This window comes from Sinocyclocheilus anshuiensis, unplaced genomic scaffold, assembly GCF_001515605.1.
Source record: "Sinocyclocheilus anshuiensis isolate Anshui unplaced genomic scaffold, SAMN03320099.WGS_v1.1 scaffold1010, whole genome shotgun sequence".
Lineage (NCBI taxonomy): Eukaryota > Metazoa > Chordata > Actinopteri > Cypriniformes > Cyprinidae > Sinocyclocheilus > Sinocyclocheilus anshuiensis.
Genome location: NW_015537936.1, coordinates 737,248 through 752,534, shown reverse-complemented (window position 1 = coordinate 752,534; position 15,287 = coordinate 737,248). Strand labels below are relative to the sequence as shown.

Genomic DNA, 15,287 nt, shown 5'->3' with positions numbered 1-15,287 from the left:
TGTCTTTATATATACATAATAAATATACACAGTACACGCACATATTATGGACAGGAAAACCTTTATTTTGGATGTGATTAATAGCGATTAATCGTTTGACAGCACTTATATATATATATATATATATATATAATATACACACATGCAAAATGTCATTAAAAAAAATAATAATATATATATATATATCATCACTGATATTCAGGGTCACAAAGAAAAGTCTTATCTATTTTTGAGTATATCAAGACCAGCCCGAGACGTTAGTGCTGCTCAACCAATGGTGTGAATTTGGGGCGGGAATTACTGTTCAACTAGGGTGTTTGGGAAACCTGTTTTTATCATTGCATTATTTTTGCAATATGTATGTGACGCCAGTGGCACAGAAATGCATGGCTCCAGCTTAATTTATTAGATCTGAATCCCAGCATTCAGACTGGCTTCATCCCAATCTCAGTCTCAGTTCTCACATCTGCACACAGCAGCTGTGCAGCGATCTGCCGCCTTCCCTTCACACGCTACGTTACCTGCAGTTCGTCTTACTATTAATTAATTCATCTGATTGTAGGAATGAAGATGTAAACAGTGTGTAGCTTGCATATATAAAGCCCTGAACCATTACTGACTGTGCGCTTCGCTCATAAGAGCAGCAACAGATATCTACAGGACTGTAAATGGCTTTGCTTCATTCTGCTGCATGCTTCTATTATTAGAACAGACACGAGGATCGCAGAACTGTGGCTTTGTAGTTATTTTTGCGGCAGAGAATCCAGTAACTCTTAATGGGCTGGGGCTTTATGGGGCGGTTTGTGTTTGTCATTCGGTCAGTGCTGTCTGTAATAGAAGCAGAAAACCACACTGTAATCTCAGTCTGATGGAAAGGCTGTATTCATTGTGGCATGCGGCGTGAATATGTCTATTGACCATGTCTAATCTGGCCTCATGAACAATTCACGGTATAAAGGCACTCTTCTGAGTATAAATAGCTCACGAGTTACAGTAACATCCATGGCTGACAGCCATGAGATTGAAGGTGTTTTTAAGGGAGTCACAAATAAAGATTCTGTCATCGTTTTCTCATTTTCATGACTTCTGTTCTTTGGCGGAACACAAAATAAGAGCTTTTGGGCTTCGTTTATGATATGATTGTTTAGTTTTGAGCAGTATGAACATTCTGCTGAACATCTGCTTTTGAGAAAATAAAAGTGAATGGTGACAGAATATTCATTTTTGGTTGAATTCAAGTTGTGAGCTGTAGCTTTTGAGATGCTAATTACAGTATTAATCCTATTTAAGGCAGATATGCTCACATCTTTGGCTTATGGCTAGTTGACGTGTCCTATGGTGAGACATGCTATACTTTATCTAAAACTATTTCAACAGCATTTTGATCATTCTTCTTGCAATTATTATACATGTGGATTTTCTGACCTCATATTAATTGAAATATTTGTACTTTTAATTAATTTGTCACACTGCAGAACCATTTCAAATGAGCTAGTGAGGACTGTTAGAAATGGAGGGAACATCAAAGAAATTGTAGATATATTATTCATATCAATATTATTTTGATTAATGCAAAACATAAGATAATAAGATCTTGTTTTTTGAAAAATGTTATCAAAATGAAGTGTTTATCCATAAAACGAGGCAAACATCTGTCAGTAGTCTCAGAAAAATAAACTTAATTCGTATTTTCCTCATAAACTCACTTAACTATGATCAGTTTCTCAGAAAATAAGACTTCTTGTCATTTTGCATCTCAAGTACATTATATCTTGATTTAAAAATGTTGACATTTTTCTACTGGAAAACAAGACAAAAATACAAAAAGATTGTGATTATGATTATGACCATTTTTGCACGTGACATGATTGTGTTTACATATAATATTATAATATTAAATTTCATTATACACAAAACCATTTACAAGGAAAAAAATACAACATTGGCATAAAAAATACAATTAAATTAATAAAAAAATATTAAAATAAGGGGTTAAGTAATGAATTTTATATATATATATATAATTTGCGTACACACATACATATATGTGTGTGTGTTTAAAATAAAATAAACATTTATCAAGACATTCTGATAAAAAAAAAAATGTATGTCTGGTGCTGTACATCCCATATCCCAGCTGAACATTCAGAGTTATTGCAAGAAACTCCGCTTTGGCCATTATTTGTTGTGTATATACAGTCATCTTTTGAAATCACATGACACGTTGATCCGTGTATGAAAACGGGCACATGTTGTTCTTTGCGAATGGCAGGGCATTAACTCGCTGGTTGAGATTTACCAAAAATTCATGTAACACCTGCGCGAACCGTTAAGAGTTCTACCGCAGAAAAAAAATGACTCATTCTTACCACCTGTGTTAGATACTCCATATGCAATTTACGGGTGACGTTATTAGAAAGAAGATGAAGAAATCACAGCCTGTCATGGAAGAGAAAAAGATGCGACATGCACTGCATCGTGACTCTAAAATCATGATATGAATGCACCGCAGGATCACTGATTATTGTTTAATATAGTAGACAGATTGACAGGCAGACACTCGTGACCCGTTCCACCTACTCAACACTCGTGTGTGTGTGTGGAAATATGGCAGCGGTAGCTTGTGTTTTTGGATCTGCGTGGTGTTTTATTGTCCTCCAGTGAGCCGTAATTCCCACCGGAGAGGTGAAAAACTCAAGTGCTCCCGTTAACACACTCAAGCTGCCAGATCCCACCGTTAAACGCCTTTTTTAAGTTGGCACGGGTTGCTGTAAACAAAAGCAGGTTAACACGTGAGAATATTAGAGTATCATGTAATTATTTCAGAATTAGCAGCATTGCAATATTGAACAGTTTATTGAAACTGAATCATGTTTAAAGGAATAGTTCTCCCGAAAATTGAAAATTTGCTGAAAATGTCCTCAACCTCAGGCCATCCAAGATGTAGATGAGTTTGTTTCTTCATCAGATTTGGAGAAATGTAGCATTCCATCACTTGCTCCCCAACCTCTCAAGATCCTCTGCAGTGAATGGGTGCCGTCAGAATGAGAGTCCAAACAGCTGATAAAAACATCACGATAATCCACAAGTAATCCACACTTAACACATCAGTTAACATCTTGTGAAGCCCACATTTTTAAGTTCAAACTTCAGAGTCCATAATAATCCATAATAATGTTTCTTTCAGTGAAAAAGCTGGTCTGAATCAGGAGAGAAATCTGCACAGATCAAGCACTGTTTACAAGCCAAAACAACATGTGGATTGATTATTATTATTTGTGGCTATAAAGATTTTTAAAAAAAGCATCTCGATGGATTTGTTTCTTACAAACACAGCTTTTGTCTTCTCAAGATGTTAACTGATGGACTGGAGTGGTGTGGATTACTTGTGGATTATTGTGATGTTTTTATCAGCTGTTTGGACTCTCATTCTGACGGCACCCATTCACTGCAGAGCATCCACTGGTGACGCAATGCTACATTTCTCCAAATCTGATGAATAAACAAACTCATCTACATTTTAGATGGCCTGAGGGTGAGTAAATTGTCAGCAAATTTTCATTTTTCTTTTCATCCTTTAAATCTAATAGCATAATCTTGAGACACATGAACATGCAGAAGTAGCATGCTGGGCACAAGTTGATTTGATTGAAAAGCCTCAATGAATGCATGTCATTATGCACCGCTGTATGCACCATCCAGATGTTTCTGTTCCCGGAGAGGCTTGCGGAGAATGGCGCTCCAGTAGAGAAGGTGTGAAAGCCCAATCTGTTCGTTAGGGTGGCTGAAAGCTCCAGACACGGATGCCTTTATTCAGAGAGAATATAATTATGGTTCACACGATCGTGCCTCAGGCAGGGAATTCAACTACGTGAAAATTGTGTCTTTTCATAGCTCACTCCACACACCCACAGACACACCGGCTTCCATCCGTGTCTCTCTGCTGTTTCTGAACACCTGAACGCTCACTGAAATCAATCTCAAGTCATTGTCAATACGACCAGGAACATGCATTTAAAGTCTAATTTGATTTCATGTTGAGCTTGCATTTCTAGATACATGAATGTTAAAGGCTAGTGAAGCATGTCGACACACTTCTGTCTTTTAGTAATGTCATCTTCCTGAAGAGAGACAAACGAACATGCTGAGCTTAATCCATCTTGTATTTGTGTTTAGGAATGATGATTAAAAGACATCTTAGGCGTCCTCTGAGCGCCGGTTCATTTGTCATCCTGAGATTATATGACAAAACCACCTCAGTCTCCTTCAATGACCTGCCAAAATGTTTCCTTTGCCAGTTTCTTGAATGTAAAATGAGAAAATTACTTTCCAAATATCCTTTTAGATACAGAAAAAAGCGCTAATAGGGCTGTGTAATGAAAATTTAGTGCGATTTTTGTTTTATTGTATCATTTTTATATTGTATAATTATTATTAATATATTATTACACTTCCAAAAAAGTGTTTTCTATGTGACTATATAGTCAAATGTAATTTATTACTGTGATCAAAGCTGAATTTTCAGCATCATTACTCCATGATCTTTCAGAAATCATTCTAATATGCTGATTTATTATTACATTTCTGATTATTATCAATGTTGAAAACAGTTGTGCTGATTAATATTTTTGTGGAAACTGTGATACATTTTATTTTTCCGGATTCTTTGATGAATAGAAAGTTCAAAAGAACAGCATTTATTTGAGACCGAAATCTTCCATAACATTATACTGTAAATGCCTCTACTGTCACTTTTGATCAATTTAATGCGTCCTTACTGAATAAAAGCATTAGTTTCTAGTAGTGTATATTATGTTATATCACGGATATCAGATAAATCACCCAGCCCTAACACATTTTGACACGTTTTATTGATATTTGGCTGTGAGTTCCAGCTCGGTCCAAATGCGACTCTACTGTAGATCTGAAAATGAGACACATCGTGAGCTCACAGCGCTCTGGGATGATTGAGTCCCCATCTTGAGCAGTCGCTAGCACTTGGAGGCAAGCCTAGCCTGGCGTCACGGGCGGCATTCATCACGTACCAAGGTTAAACTGAACTGCAGTTTCGAAACTATAAGCACCGTCGTCATGTCAATGTGATATTTCATACTTGCACCCAGAGGAAAGAACCATCACAAATGAGATCTGTCGTTGATTCTCCTAGACAGTAATATGCTTTTCTTTATCTTACTGAAGTCTCCTGCTTCTCTGATGTTTCTCCTGAGAAAAAGACCCCAGTGAGATCTATTCAGATTCATTTAAATGCACAGTACTCTTGACTTCTGAATAGGGATTTGAGGAGAACCATCCGAGACATGCAAGCTCACATTTGCTTGTTTTCATGTAGTTTTTCAGATTGAGTCTGAAGATGATTGTGTGTAGAGATGCAAGCGAATCTCCTCCAGACTGTGTGTGACTAAGGTTACATGTTTGTGGCTGACGCCACCTGTGCATTAGTCAGCTCTGACATCTCACGGATGCATGTGACAAGCTGATAGTGGTACGATAAACAGGAATGATGTAAAATCATCAGGGGTCGACGGGAATCGAGTCGCAAGTAGATCTGATGTGAGATGCAAGCATATTTCTTTTCTCCGCGCCCGTGAAATTCACCTTTCCGTGGGCTCAGTCTCTCGCCGTGAGAGCCGTAATGCTGTAAACTCCAGCAAACCTTCATGAATCATTTCATTTACAGGCCCGGTAATCCGTTACAGTAATAACTTCATCTCGAAGGGCATCATCCTTTCGTATCTCACTGTTTCCTGGGATAAATAGGCATGCGCTGATGGTATTGCCATCTGGATCTCTGCAAAATACCTTTTCTTAAGCACAGAATTTCAGGGCTCACTGCAAATAAATAAATAAAATAAAATAATAATTTTGTCTTGTTTTCTGGTAAAAATATCTAAGCGTCCTTAATACAATATACATATATTAGAGAAGCAAACTTGTTTGAAATAAGACTTGCTTTAAGAGAATATATTTTGAATTAAGTTTATTTTTCCTACCTCAGTGACAAAATGCTTTTTCTTGTCAGTGAGGTTAGAAAAAATAAAATAAAAGTCCAATTTAGGTAGAAACTTCATTCAAGATATATATTCTGAAAGCAAGAAAGCAAGCATTTATTGTTTTACACAATTTTGTTTTTCAAGTAAATTCTTATTTTTATGGATTTGTAGATGTTTTTACTGGAAAACAATGGTAAAGACAAAAATGCTGCTTAAGCAAAATTATTATTATTGTACATACAAGTAAAAGCATTTAGTCTACATAACTATTTATCCAATCTGCATTTTCAATTTTGCTTCTCGAGTAAATTATTGTTTTTAAGAGTTTTTAGATGGTTTGTAAAGGAAAACATATTGGTAAAGACAAAAATACTGGTTGAGAGATATTGTTATTATTATTAAAAATGTAAATGAAAATTATCTCTTTATTCTTAATGATTTATTCTACATATTCTATTTATCCAATCTGTATTTTCAATTGTGCTTCTCAAGTAAATTATTGTTTTTAAGGATTTTTAAATGGTTTATTACTACTATTATTATTATTTTGCAATGCTGCCAGAAAATATTTTACACAATTTTGTTTCCCATTTTTAAGGATTTTTAGATGGTTTTTAATGGAAACCATATTGATAAAGACAGAAATAATAATAATTAGTATTATTATTGCTGTTATTATTACTTATATGCAGTGCTGCCAGAAAACAATTTTATCAGGCAAAACATGAACAATGACCTTAAAGTGAAAGCATTTATTCGAACCATTTATCCATGCTATATTTTCTACCAAACAAAGAGACAGTGAAAAATGGCATTGAAGACATGCTAAAGGGAGATTCGCTGTTTCCTTGAGCATCACTAAATTATCCTGCCAATGTGAAGCATAATGCAGCATCCTTCCAGACTTTATATACTGCTTTATGTGCAAATGTTTTTCTCTGTGTAGGATTTATCCAAGATATTAGTGAGATGGTTAGCGCATTAGAAGTAAATGTATGTGTAGAAATAGTAAAGAAGCCTTTATGGATACATATATGTGAATGTTTAAACTAAGGGAAAGTTCACTCAAAAATGAACGTTCTGCCATCATTTACTCAGACCTATATGGGCATAAGAATGAGTAAATAATGACCAAATGTTTATTTTTGTGTGCAATAGTCAAACATGTCGTTTTAAGCCTTGAAGGTCATATGTGTGATAGGGGGTCCATTAACCTGTTTCTCACTGATGCTCTTTTATTCTGTCTTCTACTATTTTCCAACTGTTTTCCACTCATTTCTGGCTCGTTTCTTCTTGATTTGCATTTGGATCATTCTTCTTTTGTGTTTTCCAACTGATCGGACGCTTTGGTTTTCTCTCACACACCCCTCTTCTCCCCGTTTCCCCTCACACTTCTTCCCCTCCATGGTTCCCTCTTCCTCTCCAGCTGGGTTTGTGAAGTCGCCAATGTCAGAGATAAAGCTCACAGGAGACGCCTTTGAGCTGTACTGCGACGTGGTGGGTAACCCCGTGCCGGAGATCCAGTGGTGGTATGCCGATATTAACAGGGCGGACTCCTTCAAGCAGCTGTGGGACGGTGCCCGCAAGCGACGGGTGTCCATCAACACGGCGTACGGTGCCAACGGTGTGAGCGTGCTGGCCATCTCCCGCCTCACGCTGGAGGACGCCGGGATCTACGAGTGCCGGGCCAGCAACGACCCACGCCGCAACGACCTTCGCCAAAACCCGGCCATCACCTGGATCCGAACGCAAGCCACCATATCCGTGCTGCAGAGTGAGTGCTCTATGTACTGTAGTAGCTAGATGCTCAAGTGTCCTACTGCGTCCCCTGTGCACAAGCAGCTACGCACTAGGGCTGGGCGGCGTGGTTTTTATATTGCGTTTATACGTGTAGTGCGATTTGATTTTAATGGGAGTGATTTAGTTTTTGACATGTCATTCTGCATGCAGCTATAATGATACTGAATACAGCTGATGTGCATCATGTGTGTTAGGGATGCACCGAATGTTTGGTAACCGAAATTATTTGGCCGAAAATAGCAAAAAAAAGCTTTCGGTGTTCGGCCGAATAAGCGAAAAAGACCGAATAAACTGTACCGAACAATGATGTGACGCGATCAAAAAGCAACCAGCGTAGAGTGAGAGGCACAATGCAACAAACATGTCAGCAGTGTGGAAGCATTTAAAACTGTCTGAGAAAGACGCAAAAATCATTACAAACACCAACAGCGAGAGACTGTTTAGGACTGCATCGCATGTCTTCAATGAGAAGAGGAAGGGGTGATTGTTGCTGGTTACTGTATGATAATTGAAATCGCGAAATGGCCTTAAACAATTAAATAAACTGCAGAACGTCATGTTTTCGAATACTCGCACGCATTGCATTCTGACAGCGCTGCATGAACTCGCGGTGCTATCTGCTCGTTAGCCAGGGTTCAAAGTCCAAACCGCGAGGGAAATCTGAGCTGTAACAGTGTACTCAGTTGCTCAGTCACATTTTTATGATTTTTTTTGCTGTTGTCTTCCTGCGCGTTTCCGCCAGAATAAAAGTTGAGAAAAAGCAATAACTCCATAAACAATCATAAATGTTAGTATTGTAATTTTACTGTTGTTCTGTAAAATAAAATAAAAAGTAAGACAATAATAATGATAATAATTTCAACAGCTCTGTTAATACATTTATTATAACATTCACAGATAGTGTTCAAATTGGGATCTGTAATGTTTTCTAATGTTTTAAAAGAAGGCTCTTCTGCTCAGCAAGGCTGCTTTTAATTGTACAGTTAAAAATACATGCCTGATTCAAGAAGGGGGTCTGATGGCCAAAAAAATATTATTTTACTAACTTATTAATTTTAAGTTAAATTGTGCTTTGTTGGTATAATAATGTCTGCTAGAATGTTAACAAATGTTCAGTGTTAAATACTTTTAAATTGTTGTTTTGTAATAGATTTTTTCTTTGAAAAGCAAGACAAAACAGTAAAAAGCACATTTTGGCTATTTAATTTGTGCAGTGGTGAAAAAAACTGGCAAAATACATGAGGGAAAAAAAAAACTCAAAACCTTGTTCTGTATTCGGCCCAGTATTTCATTTTGTTCGGTTTCGGCTTCGGCCAAGAATTTTCATTTCGGTGCATCCCTAATGTGTGTGCATCATTCTGAAATGAACTGAGAATGCATTTAAAATACCATTCAATTTCAGAATTTGAATCGAGGAACTGGAATTGCATTTGAACAAGAATAGAATTTTTAGACTGCACAAGGGTTACACTGTGGTCCTTAGAGGACAAAAACGTGTCAAAAAAATGGTCATAAAAATATTATATATTCATATTTTGTCTGCTTTCATTGACATTGACACTGACATGAAATTGGCATTTTTTGTATCTAGTGTAAAATCGATTTCTGAAAGAAAATAAGGGTGAAATATTAAAATTCCATTATTATTAAGTCTTTTTTTTTTTTTGGTGTAAATTTATGCTTTTTGCATTAACATCTGAAACGATAAAAAAGACAAATGTCACACAAGGGTTAAAAAAAAGTCTTGGGGTTTAAAGGTTAATTTCCCAGAATGCATCACTTTACATTGCACATTGAATTTCTTTATTTGTAAAATCCTCTTCTTGTCATTCCAATTCAAATTCTGGAATGCTGGGGTCAGTTCAGTTTGAATTCACACACATGAATGGAAATGAATTACCATAGCAATCAATGAATTCTGAATTTTGCACAACCCTGGTGTATTTCGACTGTTTTATGATTTCAAACGTTGCACATCTGCTCATATTTAGAGTGCATTTCTGTTTTACGATATTTACATATTCGTTTGCTATGAATATAATCTGATATTATGGTTTGCATCCATATAAAAACAGTAAAGAATCAAATGAGATGAAGCACCTTTCATTAGTAAAGTATTTAAATCACCGGATTATCCCAAAATAGATATTACCGCATGATTATGCAATACATAAAGCATATTCAGAGGGAATTTGCGGCAAAAATAACTAAATAATGTTTTCTGCTATAAAAAAAAGTCTTCTTTATGCAGCCCAGCCCTACTACAAACAAAGCAATCCCCCTTAGTTTATTTTTTTTTTTAATTGGGACAGCATTGTATTGATTCCTCTTGTATTTTTATTATGGCTTGACCTTGGTGTGTCCAAATGTCCCCCTTTCCTTCAGGCAGACTTTGAGGATTCCCACTGAATTCAATAGTCATTCAGCCCCTTTCCTCTCCTAATGCCCTTGAGCCTCTTGTTGTGGATGACCACAAGCCCAGACATATCCCTGCTCTCTGTCTGCCTCTCCTCCTCCTCCTCCTCCTCACTCCTTCCTCCCTCACCCTACATGCCGTCCATCCTGGCTGTTTCTGTGTTTCCTGTGTTGCTTGGGTTCTTTATTTTCATTTCATACGGACATGATTTACTCGGGAATCTTTTGCCTGTTTGTTTTTCAGTTTTGCGTTGCGTGGGTTGTTTTATTTACTTCAAAGCCCGACATTGTGTGCCCTGTGCAGAGCTTAAAGCCTAACGGCGCTTTGAAGTCATGCCGTGTTTTATCTGTGCATTTTGTCCTTGGAAAAGGGGGGATGGGACCAGGAAGAAGACACAAGGAAAAGGGGTCATTTCAGTTATACGGGCAATTCCTTATCTCAATATCTAAAAAAAAAAAAAAAAATCATAATCTTATCTCTGGTGTAAACCTGACCCGTGTGCATCCACAGCTGGAGAATGACCTTGTGCCTTCTTTGCATTTACTGTTTGCCTGTGATTCAGTAATGACATGATATTCCTCCCGCTCTGATCCCCAAACATAAACCAATCAGTCGGGTCTGATTCATTTGTGTGTGCTTAACTGAAGTTCAGGGATTACTGTCCATCAAGGGCTTGCTAAATTAAGTCAAATAACATGATATCATATTCTGTCATTACTGAGAGTCAGTGTTGTCATATTATATCCATGTGATACGGCATCATCACATGCATATACCAGGCTATACATGCCGAAGCGTATAGTTTGTCAACAGGACCATGTCCAGATTGATGGTGGTCTTGTCGAGCTTCTCGTGTGCTGAGGCTGTAGACTGTAGTGAAAACCTCCCAAACCTGCAAAGCTCATTTTAATATTTATTAGAGATGCACCGATGTATCGGCAATTATCTGTTTAAAAACAGCCGATGATCAGAGCTGATTCTGTCCTGTCAATCAAAAGCTCTCAAATTGTCCATTTTATCACAAAAAAATGTAAGAGTCTCTTCTACTTTAATACTAGTTATAGCATGAAATTAACATACAAGAGCATCAGAAGGTGTTGAAAGATACAGTACAACTTACTGAAATGAATCAGGTCTCATGTAATCGCTCAGACAGAGTTTCAGCCATGGAAAGATGCCAATAAAATTGCTTATGAATGATATGTCACTTAATGCATTCACCTCAGGAAAGATAACCAGTGTTTACAGTTGGTTAATGAGCTATAAAAACAACAGAGAGGAGATTATTTACTGTTAATTATATATGTATGTTCGAATAAATCTTTTTATGAAATTGAGTTGAGTACAAACATTTCAGTTTTTGAGTGTGATTATTATATCCAATGTTGGGTAAGTAATTACTAGCTACTAATTAGATCTTCAACAGTGTAATTAAATTACTCTCTCCAAAAAGTGTTGCATTACTTATTACTAATTACTTTTTAAATCCCAGGCCAACCTCAGCCAGTTGAACAATGCAAGGATTTAAATTACAGAAGAATTAAGAGTAATCCCTTACTTTACTTTTTCTGTACATAATTACAGTAATTAATTATTTAGTAATGCAGTACATCCAACACTGACTATATCTGATAATAAATTGCATTTGGATGTAATAGTTTGAGCTCTGCTGTTAATTTTAACCTTTAAGATTATAATAATGTACCAAAATGAGAGAGATCACTGTACTGTTTACGGCATTAGTTGGAAGAGTTTTTTTTTTTCTTAAAGGGATAGTCCACCCTAAAATGAAAGATCTATCATCATTTACTCACTTGTTCCAAATCTGTATGAATTTCTTTCTTCTGTTTTGAAGAATGTTGGTTACCAAACAGCTGATGGTAGCCATTAACCTCCAAAAAAAAATTCTATGGAAGTCAATGGCTTCCAGCAACTACTAGTTTGGTTACCAACATTCTTCAAAATATCTTCTTTTATGTTCAACAGAAGAAAGAAACTCATACAGGTCTGGAACAACATGAGGGTGAGTAAATGATGACAGAATTGTCCTTTTTGGGTGGACTGTTCCTTTAAGAAAGGGATATTGATATCGGCAGATGTCATTCTGAATAATCGGCTCTTGGTATTGGCAGAGAAATTTAGTATCGGTGCATCACTAATATTTATATTTTCACCCCAAACGTCTCTTCACAGTTTTCCTTGCCAAACTCCTCATCGGTGACTGATGATTGTGAGCAGGACCGATTGATTGACCATTAAACTCTCTCCTCTTAGCAGGTGACCTCCAGATGACCTTCGGCAGGATCTCCAGACGTTCTCGTAGCCGTCCAGACAGATAGTGTGTAGGTGAGGGTAAGCAATCTGATGCCAGCCAAGAGAGAAAGAGAGAGAATACTAGCAATAACGTTCCCCTCGGCTAAACCAAACTGCTGATGAAGGTGTAAGGAATGCTAATTGGAGGATGATCCCGAGCACCTCCCAGCAGAGCAGGAATAATATCTGGAGGTTTACTGTACAAACCAATCACAGGGTGATTATGCCTCGCCCTGCTTTTTCCAACTGTGTGCTGCGGTTGCTACGGTAGAGATTCACACACCCGGACGCTTCGCTCAGTGATTAAAGTCTGTGCGTTTAAATTAAAAGCTTATTAAATGAGGATAAAAAGTAGTGATGTTTTGTTATTTGAGCCCGTAGTAGTCCCAGAAACAATCTGCAGACTTGCCATGCTTCCGTCCTAATTTTGATGGAAAATCTATGGAATATATTTTAATATTTAAACAGTTAATATGATAAAATGTGTTAAATGGAGAAAAATTCACTCCAAAAAATATTTAGACATAAATTTAAGAATTTGAATTGCATATAAAATTTCCATCCTTCTGAATTATACAGTTTAAACATAAACATGTCAGATTTCTGTAGTACTAATAACCTGTTTTAAATACACAATAACCAGCTTTATATGTTTATCAATAAATTCAATTGGATTCAAACTCACACATTTTAACTAATTGAATATTAGTAGTTGCTCCACAGCTAGTCATATTTGTTCATATTTGTAAATGAATAAGTTTAATTCTTTTTAAACAGATGCTATTTGAATATATAATTATTTAAATAAAATCAAATTGATGCAAATAGTTAATATTAAACTATGCCATGATTTTTTGAATGGAGAAACCAGTATGACTGATACCTTAAATTCAATGTATTAGTTTGTTTATTTTAAAACAAACTAATAATGTTAATGTTAATTCAAATGGCATGATGTAATTCAAATACATAAATACAATTTTTTGTGTGTTTTATTGATAGCTTAAAGCATCATTATTTGGCCGTAATATTTCATAAATAAGGACGTGTAGAACTTGCATGACAGGCATTTGCAGATATTTTATTTTGACTGTCCTTTAGACAATAAATGATTGAAACAGTAAAACATTACTACTGGATATAAATTTTGGCCACTGATATATGCCATAAAATGCCAAGAGAAAATAAGCTGAACAGAAACGGAACTGTTATTCGAAACTTTGCAGCTTGCACATGAAATGATCCAAGTTGAACTGGATTTAATGGAAACTGCTTGATGGATGATTTTGCTGTAAAAGCGTCCTCGTGTACAATTGATGAGGCTCGTAATATGGTCTGAACAAAACTGCATGTTCACTTTTGATTCTTGATCGTCTGCAGGTGCAAATTCAGTGACTATTTTATGAAATGTGTCACAATAGAAGAAATTGCAAGCCATTTTGTCCCATTTCAGGCAAGTATGGAGGTGTATATGCTCTTAAAGGGATAATTCACCCAAAAATGAAAAATCATCATTTATGTGTCTTTTCAAACCTGAATGACTTCTGTGGAAATCAAATTGATTTAAAGACGAATGTCCAAGCTTTTCTAGTCCACAGCTGTTCTCACATGCTGTGGCTTCAAATATAGATTTTTGTGGACTTTCATGATGTTTTATGGTGTTTTGGAGCTTGGTGGTCGCTGCTTCCTCTCCAATTGCATTGTATGAAAAAAGCAGCTCACTGCAAACATCTTGTTTCACAGGAGAAAGAAAGCTTTGAAATGATGTGAAGGTGAATAAATGATGACAGGATCTTTATCTTTGGGTGAATTTTCTTTTTAAGCATCAAGATAATCTATAAATGGACATGTTAAACTTCCTATTGCCAAAACTAAATGAATTAATATGGTGTCTCCATTCCCCACACAGGAACGCATTCAGGAAGGTCTGAAGGAAACATGAATGTCCATTAAGCACATAATGTTTTATTCACTAATTGTCCAGGATTTTGTCTTCATTTCAGAGCCACGAATCAATGCTTCTGATCAGGAGATTTTGCAGCCTAAAAGCGTGCAGGAGTTGCCCATCACCCTTCAGTGTAACCTCACTAACTCACACAGCACCCACCGGGAGACCTTCTGGATGAAGAACGGAAAGGAGATTTCCAAAACAAGGACAGAGCACAAACACACCGAGTTCAAGTGAGATTTCAACGTGAAACCAGTTTATTGGTGCTTATCATTGATGTTAAAGAAATTCTTTTTTCTTTTTTTTCTCTGTGACATGCTGTCTGTTAATCATTTCAACTCGTTCCTCACATTATAAAATCGAGCAGGAACCATGTTGATCGATTAAGAAAGCCCAATATCTCAGCAGGCAGCACTGCAAATAAATGTTTAATATATGTATTCTGTATTCCAGGCCTGTTAATCTGCACTGCACTGCTTAGTCTGTCTGACAGGTGGATGGATCTCATGAAAATGTCATATTTCACCCCAAAATCAAATAGAAAGCAAAATAAATTATATTGTGACTTTGCAAAGAGTTAAATTTTTAATGTTAATTAGATTTTTTTTTGTCTGTAACCTAACTGTTATTCCCATTATTCTTGATTGTGATCTCTCAAAAATACTATATATATATATATATTGTGTGTGTGTGTGTGTGTGTGTGTTTATTTATTTATTGTATTTTATTCTATTGTTTAATTCCATAATTATATTATTATTATATATTAATGTATTTTATTCTATTATACATACATATA

The 15,287-nt window shown here is 36.2% G+C and overlaps 1 protein-coding gene across 1 annotated transcript in view; it reads left to right on the top strand.

The window, feature by feature from the left end:
- LOC107658962 (neuroplastin-like) overlaps positions 1-15,287 on the top strand; it is a 44,208-nt gene that overhangs the window by 5,608 nt on the left and 23,313 nt on the right. Inside the window, exons 2-3 of the mRNA XM_016447710.1 lie at positions 7,438-7,785; positions 14,544-14,721. Coding sequence (XP_016303196.1) covers positions 7,438-7,785; positions 14,544-14,721 — 526 coding nt within the window. The remainder of the gene's footprint in view (positions 1-7,437; positions 7,786-14,543; positions 14,722-15,287) is intronic.